Raw genomic sequence first — 9035 nt, 5'->3', positions numbered from 1 at the left:
GAATCGACATCCTGCCTACGAACATATTTGTATCTCTACTAACCTTGTATGATAGTATAGCATATTCTTATGCATTTTATGTTCCTTGCTACGAGATCTTCTTGAAATAATAATCCATATGCACAATGTTATTGCGGCAAATAGTTTTTATGATTAAAACTGGTATGTGATTTATTTACATTAAATTTCTAATATTATGTATGTGTATTCATTTTTCACTAACTGTACAGAATTTGCTAATATTTTCCGTGACATTAAATTAAACCCGTGGATTTAAGTCATATGAAGATGATTCTTTTTCGTCAGTTGAGCGTCTCTCTGATGATAACAATACCCTTACGGTGGTTCAGCTTTTTCGTCTGTTGAGCGTCTCTCTGATCATAACAATACCCTTAGGGTGGTTCAGCTTTTTCATCTGTTCGACGTCTCTCTGATCATGACAATACCCTTACGGTGGTTCAGCGTTTTCGTCCGTTGAGCGTCGCACTCAATCCGATCAAGACAATGCATTTACGGTTGGAAATTATACTGTCAGATATACAAACTAAAGGTTAACGAAGAGGGTGCATCTCAAAATGAGATTCAGTTTCCGAAATCCACCTGAGTGGTGCTTATACATTTGAATGTCTCAACAGTACACCCAATTCAGTGTGATGTGATTTGATTTGGATTTTTAACGTAGCTTTAACATTTTTTCAGTTATATCGCTACGATGTCTGCATTGTTGCAGTTTATAGTGATGTCTAGCACTGGGACATCATGCCGCAGACATGTAGCATGATGTCCCACGGGTAGTCACATTATCCTGACACCAGGCCGACCAGTCCTAACAATAACCTCTTAATGCTGAGCACCAAGCGAGGTAGCTGTTGTTACCATTTTTGTAAGTCTTTGGACACACCATTCAGCTTCATTAGAGAAAATTAATATTCAACAGAAAATGAACCAACAGAAATGTTCTAAGAATTAAGACACGTAGGATTTCCATATGAGAGACACTAGAATGTTTTGAATGAGTATCGGTTTCTTAGTCAGTGCGATAAACATCAGCCAGATACATCGTTTAGTAATAGGTGAGGACAATTACAGGCTTAAGATATATCTGAAAGACACCGAACGAAGCAGCAAATTGTTACAATACTTTTTTAGTGTCCGTTTCTGACAGATTGTATTAACATAATCATGCGTGAATTAATACTTTAAACTGACAAAACTTTATTGTATTAATATTACAACCATAGAAAGTTATGAGGTAACAATATCGCTTTCTCTTACGTGGAAAAGAGCCAAGGTAAATAGTAATTTATTAACATAAATCACAACAGCTTCTGACAATAAACGCATTTAAAGAATTGTATTAAAATATGTCATGCCAAAACTACACGGTGTATTTAATACTTGACATATAGCCAATTTCAACATTCAATTGAAACATAATTATATGCGCATGGTTTCCTGTGCTATCTGAAAACTATTTGATCACGTGTGCTTCAAGCACGTAATATATCAGCTTCCAGAGTATTTATGATGCTATAAATAGGTGCAATCAAGAGAATTACCTGTACAAATAGTCCATATTTTTATACATGTTTGTGCACGTTTTGCATTTTACGTGACTTTCATTGATTATTTGAATTCTTGAACAAATAGGGGGCTTATGTAAGGCCCGGGAATTTAGTATACCTTTGTACCTTTAACGTAGTTACCGGTAAGAATTTTAATTTTAGAACCATTTTATTTTATAGTTAAGTGATTGTAATTTACTATTTAAATTATAAAGTATTAAGTGACTTTTTTCATACTCTAGGGTTATAATTTTCATACTCTAGGGTTATAATTTTCATACTCTGGGGTTATAATTTTCCAACTTAAATAACTTAATATGAAGAGAAAAAATTTGTTTAAATATCTTGTTCGGTTTATTCTCTAACTTTAATTCTGACTTCTATCTTGGACGGTAGGCTTAAATATTTTGGTGTCTTTAATAGTTATAATTTTATTAATGGACTAAAATGATTACATTTTTGAGAATCCACGCTGGTAATTTTTAAATACTCTCTTCAATTTTGGGAAAACAAAATTATTTCAAATGTTATCATCCGAAAATGTTGTCTATAGTTAAAACAGGGTAAGCTATGTTTATTATTTCTTCAGAAATAAAATAATGATGGGGAGTTAAGTGGTCTTATACTGGCAAGCAAGGAGTTTTGAAATAGGACAAATGGTGGTCATGGGTCAAATGTTAATGAACTGGATTGCATTTAAAAATGAAACATGATGCAAAGGTCACACGGAGAATATGGAAACTTGTAAATATTCTTATTCATACCACTAGGCTACATACAAATTATATATATATATATATAGATAGATAGATAGATAGATATTCATGATTTTTCTGCTTATGTATTTATATTGTATTTGTTGGTCAGGGGTGCAGCTTTTATTGAATACAATTTACATTATATATAAATTAGATGATTGCAAAATTAAATTATTATATTAAGCTATCTATCAATTTACATCTCTCTCTCTCTCTCTCTCTCTCTCTCTCTCTCTCTCTCTCTCTTTGTGCAGAAGTGAGGGAGACTTTCAAAATATTTTGTTTCTTCCGAAGATTTAAATTTACATGATTATCTCTTGATATGTGTTTCTTCTGTTGCATGTTATGTAATAAAAGATTCTATTTATTAGATAAAAGTCATTCTACCAGGAAATTGTCTTAATGTTCGTAGTAAATACTGCCTTTTTCATGCATATAAAATCCATTTGCATTTATTTATTTATTTCAGATCAATAATTAATGTGTTGGTTTAGATATATGTCTCTGTCACTGCATATTAACAATCTCAAGAATGAAAGTCGGTTATATGTCACCCGAACATCTCTTTCTCTCTCTCTCTCTCTCTGAGTTTCATATGAAAAGGCAACCATTTGACGAACCTTGTATCTTCTCCAGTCAAGGGTGAACTAAATGGTACATGGCAAATAATGAGAATATACATACATGCAAGCACCTATATAATTAACAATCATTTAAACGTAAAATCCTACACAAGTAAATCAATAAGTCTTCACTTGTTTTTCAGCAAACAAGTTACCATTAAGATATTAAGAATCAGTTGTCATGGAACAAGGATCATCCACCAGACTCACAAAAAAGGCAGCACGGCTATGTAGAGGAGGATCTGTTTCTCCTGAAGAAAATAATAGCTTATCAAAACTGCGCGAACGTTTGGAGAAATTGAATGAAGCTTCGTCGGAAACTGACACCTTCCCAGTGTACCATAAATCGAAAAGTCTTCAAGTGTTCGACGAATACAATACAACTATTCTGCACCTTGTCTTAGACATCTTTTCATTTAACTCGGACAAACAAAAGAATCTCCTTAAACAGATTGTTGAAAAGAATCCAGAGATAATACTTTATCCTAAGACTGGCAAATTTGAGGGACTGTTGCCTTTGCACATGGCAGTATGTCATCGACATACACATCTAGTGGATATTTTGCTAGGACCACTGCCAGATGAGAAGAAAATGGAATGTCTTCACATGAAAGCAACTGGCACAGAGTTCACTTCCAATGTTATGGGTGCCGAGCTTCCGTTATCCATAGCTACCCTTATTGGAAACAAACATATGGTTGAACACCTCCTCACACTTGGTGCCAGACCTACAGAAACGAACAGCAAAGGGGAGAACGTCCTTCATTCCATTATATCGTACGCCTATATGTACCCCGAGAAAGCTGACCTAATGCTAGAAATGATGACATTCCTTTTGGATAAGTATACAGTCATGAAAGAGCTCAGTCAAAAGAATCCAGATAATAACATTCGTTGGTGTATGCTCCTGACCGAAAACAATCGCGGAAAGAATCCATTACAAGTTGCTCTACAACTGGGACAGTTAGAAATTTTTAAATACATTCTGCAAACGGTATGATAATTTGGAAATGCTAGTTTATCTTTGGTCCTAGCAAAACATAGCTTTACAATACCCCTTGGAATAAAATCTTGAAAAAATCTGTGAACGACATTGGATATATATATATATATATATATATATATATATATATATATATATATATATATATATATATATATATATACCTGTGTGTGTGTCTGTGTATGTTTTATTTTAACTGTTTTTGTATTCAATAATTGAACTGGGTATTAACAGACTATCATAACTGATGTCACAAATGCATCCGCCACACTGTATGTAAATACTCTTTCAAGGCTCCTTTTTCCAGTCGTGTAATTTACCATTCCATTTCACAAAACGACAATACATCCATTAATAATCGTGCCGAAAAGACCGCATTCTTTCATAATGATTCGCATCCCAGATTCAAAGCATGCGTTCACTCAGGGAATTATATATAAAAGGAGTTATTATGAATTAAGAAAATATCCCACAACGTGTTTTTAATTTAATATATGTGATCAAATTTGTATGAAGCAAGTTAGAAAGTATTACTTACAACATGTGTCAATTATCGCAGATAAACACATTCCTTCGGGTTATACCCCCATCCAGCACAGATGGCTTTGATCTCACACACGTGATGTTTATTTGATTGAACCAGTCACTCATATCGCTTGTTTATTGTTGTTTATAGATTATGTTGTTAGTATTACAGTTAAATAGTAGCAACATCAGTTCTTGTTGTTTTGTTGCCTCTATTGTTGTAATAGTCTAAATGACATATTCTTTGATTTTCAGGCATATGGTCAGTGCAATGGATTGTTCAGCGTAGAGAAGTACGACATGACGGATGTCGACATGAGCCTGACTCTTGTCCCCGTTGAACGTCAAGATGAACGTCGGAAAGGAGAAAAGGACCCCTTTCCTCTAGATCATTTGATTTTCCTCGACATTAAGACGGCAATGACATTCTTAAACTACGGTCCGCTCTCAAGATTAATTCGGCTGAGGTGGTTTGGTTATAGAAAACTATTTTGGATAACCTTCTTTGTTCACTCTGTCATTATGATTATGTTGACTGTCTCTGCTGTGCTTCGGGCAGAAAGAAAGCCTGTCGGCGGGGTGATTACAGGTTTTGATGAGGTAAACAATGCTACAGATGTTTTGCCTGCTCATGTATTTTCCTTACCGGCCAAGGGAGTAAGCGATGCATTTGTGATCGCAACGGGGTTTATTAGCCTCCTCGTGGCTATTCTGTATATCTTCCAGGAAATATGGCGGCTGTATAAGGGCAGACTTCATCTGCAAATGAAATACCTTTTCCATCCCTTTTCCAATAATATGTTCCGACTACAAATTGTCATCTTCGGATTATCCCTGGTCGCCGATTTTATAGCTACTTGGTTTTCTGTTTACGACGAGGATTTCGCTCTTCTATTAGCTATTATCATAGGCTGGTTCTTGTTTCTGTTCTTCTTCCGCGCCATGAGACGATTCTGTCAATTTACATCCCTTGCACAGAGGGCAATGTCTGATATTATGAGGTTTTCTGTTATTATCTTTATTGAACTTGTCGCTTTCACCACGGTAATGTATGCACTAATCCGTGGGTCAAAGTTGGATGCTAACGATGACGGAAGGGAATTTCAAGAAACGTGGATAAAAGCACTTTTTCTTGTATTCCAACAGATTTTCGGCATTGGAGATTTACCACTATCGAACATTCGAAATCGGTTGATAGTTAATATAGTGTACGTTTGTTTCATAGTGACGACAACAGTTCTGATGTTGAATGCTCTAATAGCAATAATGTCCAACACTTGCACTGAGCTCTTCAACTCCAATGATGGGACTGCACATCTACGATTTCACCAGTATTCCATCATCCGCTTCTTCGAAAGTATTTTACCTGATTTGTATGTAATGCGTAAAGCTCGTACAGAACTGAAAGAGGTTAAACGTTTTGATCTAAAAATGCAAACCCAACCAATGCGTTTTTTTGTCTGTATGGATTCGCTTCGCAGCATTTCGAAGGACTCAGTCGCCAACTCACCAGAAAGTACAAATACACAGCAGAACAGCTTTACAAATATGATGACGGGACAACCTCTTCAATCATCCAGTGATCAAAATATTAGAAAAACAGATTCCATTGAAATCCATCATCTTCGTATGGGTTTGTGTGACACGTGCCATGGCAAATACGCTGTTCCTGGAACAAAGATAAATAAAACTTATGACCTCGTGGTAAAGTGTAAATTTTAATCTAGAAAATGCAAATTATGCCGAATATAGCTTATTACTAATGACCAATTTAGTGCAGGTAACTCATTAAACATGAAGCAAAGATTCCATGTAACGTACTACTAGCATTCAACGTAAGATCAAGTAGTTTCAGAGCAAACATTATATCTGTCCTATATAACAACTACCCACCTTATCTGGGGTGAGAGGGTGGATGATTGGAACTAAAACTCATTTTCTTCACGTGTGATTTACTTCAGTTACTTTATATCAGAATTGTTAAATAATTATAGTTACTTGCATATTAGAATTTATTACTATTTTGCTGTTATTTTTTGCGAATTTGAACAGGTATGTAGGTTGGGATTTAGGAATATGTAATGTTTTATTAGTTATATATTATGTGCAGTTTGTTGTTTAATTTGATGCAAAATGGTCGAATTATTCTCGTGGTGTTTCGTTTCTTTAGCCTGCTTAATTTTGGCAATTTTGTCCCTTTTTTATATTTTATTTACAAAACCCAAGACGCACACAAAATTCCCTCTCCCTCATTTCACATTAGTGTTATATCGATTTCTGGTAGAAATAAGTTGAAAAAAACCTCCAAAGTCTACAGCATTGATTTTGAAAATGGTAGAAAACAATGAGATCTTACACAACCTTTATAGTCTAGGTAAGACAAATACGGCACAGCACCCTATATGCTCATCACGTGTCCTTTACCCTCCCAATGGCTGTGATCTTAATGCTCAAAAACCTGGCTGCTGCATGAAAGTTGTGAAGCTGGATAAAACTTCAAAAATATATGACGTAGTGAAAAATATAACAGCAGAAATATGGAATACAGCCACTAACGTCCCATGTTGTTTGCTTACCATAACCTTGGGGCAGAGAGGACTATGACTATGAATACATGAAACACTGTCAAGTGCAAATACACAGAAGGTCAAAGTTGGATGAAAATACCTTCACTGGTTCAAATGTGCATGTGCAGGGATTCATAATTTCCTGAATGGGACCGTAAACTTAACATTATAGTATAATTATGACTGGTTCACTTTTTATCAAAATGTCTTCAGTAGTTTGAACGTTATCCGCCAGAAAATGTAAAAAAAAATCACATAATATTTAACCAAGTATTGTTGTGAAAGTGCCCTAATGGCAAGGGCATGTAACTGGTATATGACATATCATCAAGTCAAGGGTATATAACTGGTATATGACATATCATCAAGTCAAGGGCATGTAACTGGTATATGACATATCATCAAGTCAAGGGCATGTAACTGGTATATGACATATCATCAAGTGAAGTGCAGAATGTCATGAAATCTCACCATCTGTCAAAAGGTATGGGCCTGATTTGCGAATATTTAGAGAAAGATGGATTATAATGTGTTACCATAACCTGCTTAATTTAAGACTGTTATAAACAATCAATTAATAGTCACATCATAACTTAACATGGCATCACAAGTGCTCTTGGCTAGACCATGAGAAATAACAAAGAACACAGCTCGGAACACACGCTCTGTATGGTACACAAACACTCTTCTTAATATCTTAAACAGTTTCATACTTACAATCTGGATACAAAAGTTGAATATATAATATTTCAGATGGAACCATGAAATGTATAGGATACACAGTCAGATTATCATTATCGGTTTCATCGCATTAAATACGGGATGTTTAGTTCAAGTCGTGACAAGAAATATATGTATATTGGCGTATGACTTTGTGGCTATGATTAATAAAGTCACAAATAACAATATACAAAATTGTGCTGTGTTGGATAATACTATTTAATGACTTACAGTTACAGCTTTTATATATATCAATATTATATTTGTATTAATTTTCATGATTATACATTATTGTAAGGCTTATTTAGTAAAGAACATATTAAATACTAATTGTGTGTTTGTACTTTAAGATGATGTCATTCTAGTAGACACATTACATGGTTTCATGATAGAGGTAAATACGTTGAAGAGTTCAGGTCACGTGTTTTATTTGAGAAACAATGCTGGTCTAATTTCTGATTGGCTAACTGCTAAGGTACTTGACTTTGGTGACAAAGAGTAATTTCGATTTGATTATTCGACTCTTATTCTGCATCTGAAATTGCGTCTAAGCGATTTTATATAAGGGACAATTTAATGAAAATTAGTTATTACTAGCAAAAACATCATTCTTAGAGGAACAAATAGTTGTGTTCAGCTCAGCTGGGGTGATTTAATTTATTTATGTTAATTATTCATTGGAATTTCAACGTACTTAGACTTTAGGATTTAGTACTTCTTTTTGAGTTACTGCGAATTCATTTAAGGACATTTTGGATTATATAGTTTCGATACAAGAAGAATATTGGCACATCAGCAGGATAAATTTAACCTCATTCGGAACACCGCTGGAGCTAATCTGGAATATTCGATACTTTTCAACCTGTTTACGATTTCATTCGCCATTCTCGAAGTTATTGTTTTTAATTTTACACTTTAGATTTATGGGAAATAAACTACTAACTCAATTTTACAAAATTTGTTTGTTTTCACTGTTTTATGTTACTTAGAATAAGACCATAGAATCGTAACACAGTCAACGCATCACAAGAAAGTAACCTTGACATGACTGACATTAATTTTGAAGATATGATCTTTACAGTGGTACAAGCCACACCATCCAAAATATGTAATTTTCATTATTTAAACAACTTCTGAAACATATCACAATTTCATCATGTTGAGATATGATCTGAACCATGAAGAAAGCAAATTTATAAGTAAATTATGTTTCTCCTAGAATACTTACCCAATCACATTAAATTAGGAATATTAGTCTGCTACCTCGCGAATAC

The 9035-nt window shown here is 34.4% G+C and overlaps 1 protein-coding gene across 1 annotated transcript; it reads left to right on the top strand.

Moving 5' to 3' along the window:
- The first annotated feature begins 3078 nt into the window (after positions 1–3078).
- LOC149780357 (transient receptor potential cation channel subfamily V member 6-like) lies at positions 3079–8718 on the top strand. The gene is made up of 2 exons (XM_089937254.1): positions 3079–3940; positions 4730–8718. The coding sequence occupies exons 1-2, from the start codon at positions 3128–3130 to the stop codon at positions 6194–6196; spliced, it is 2280 nt and encodes a 759-aa protein (XP_089793380.1). The 5' UTR covers positions 3079–3127; the 3' UTR covers positions 6197–8718.
- The last annotated feature ends 317 nt before the right edge of the window (positions 8719–9035 follow it).

The sequence above is a fragment of the Sinohyriopsis cumingii genome, chromosome 16 (genome assembly GCF_028554795.1).
Source record: "Sinohyriopsis cumingii isolate HCF-2022 chromosome 16, ASM2855479v2, whole genome shotgun sequence".
Classification (NCBI taxonomy): domain Eukaryota; kingdom Metazoa; phylum Mollusca; class Bivalvia; order Unionida; family Unionidae; genus Sinohyriopsis; species Sinohyriopsis cumingii.
The sequence above is the reverse complement of the archived record's forward strand: the minus strand, read 5'-3'. Positions and strand labels throughout refer to the sequence as shown.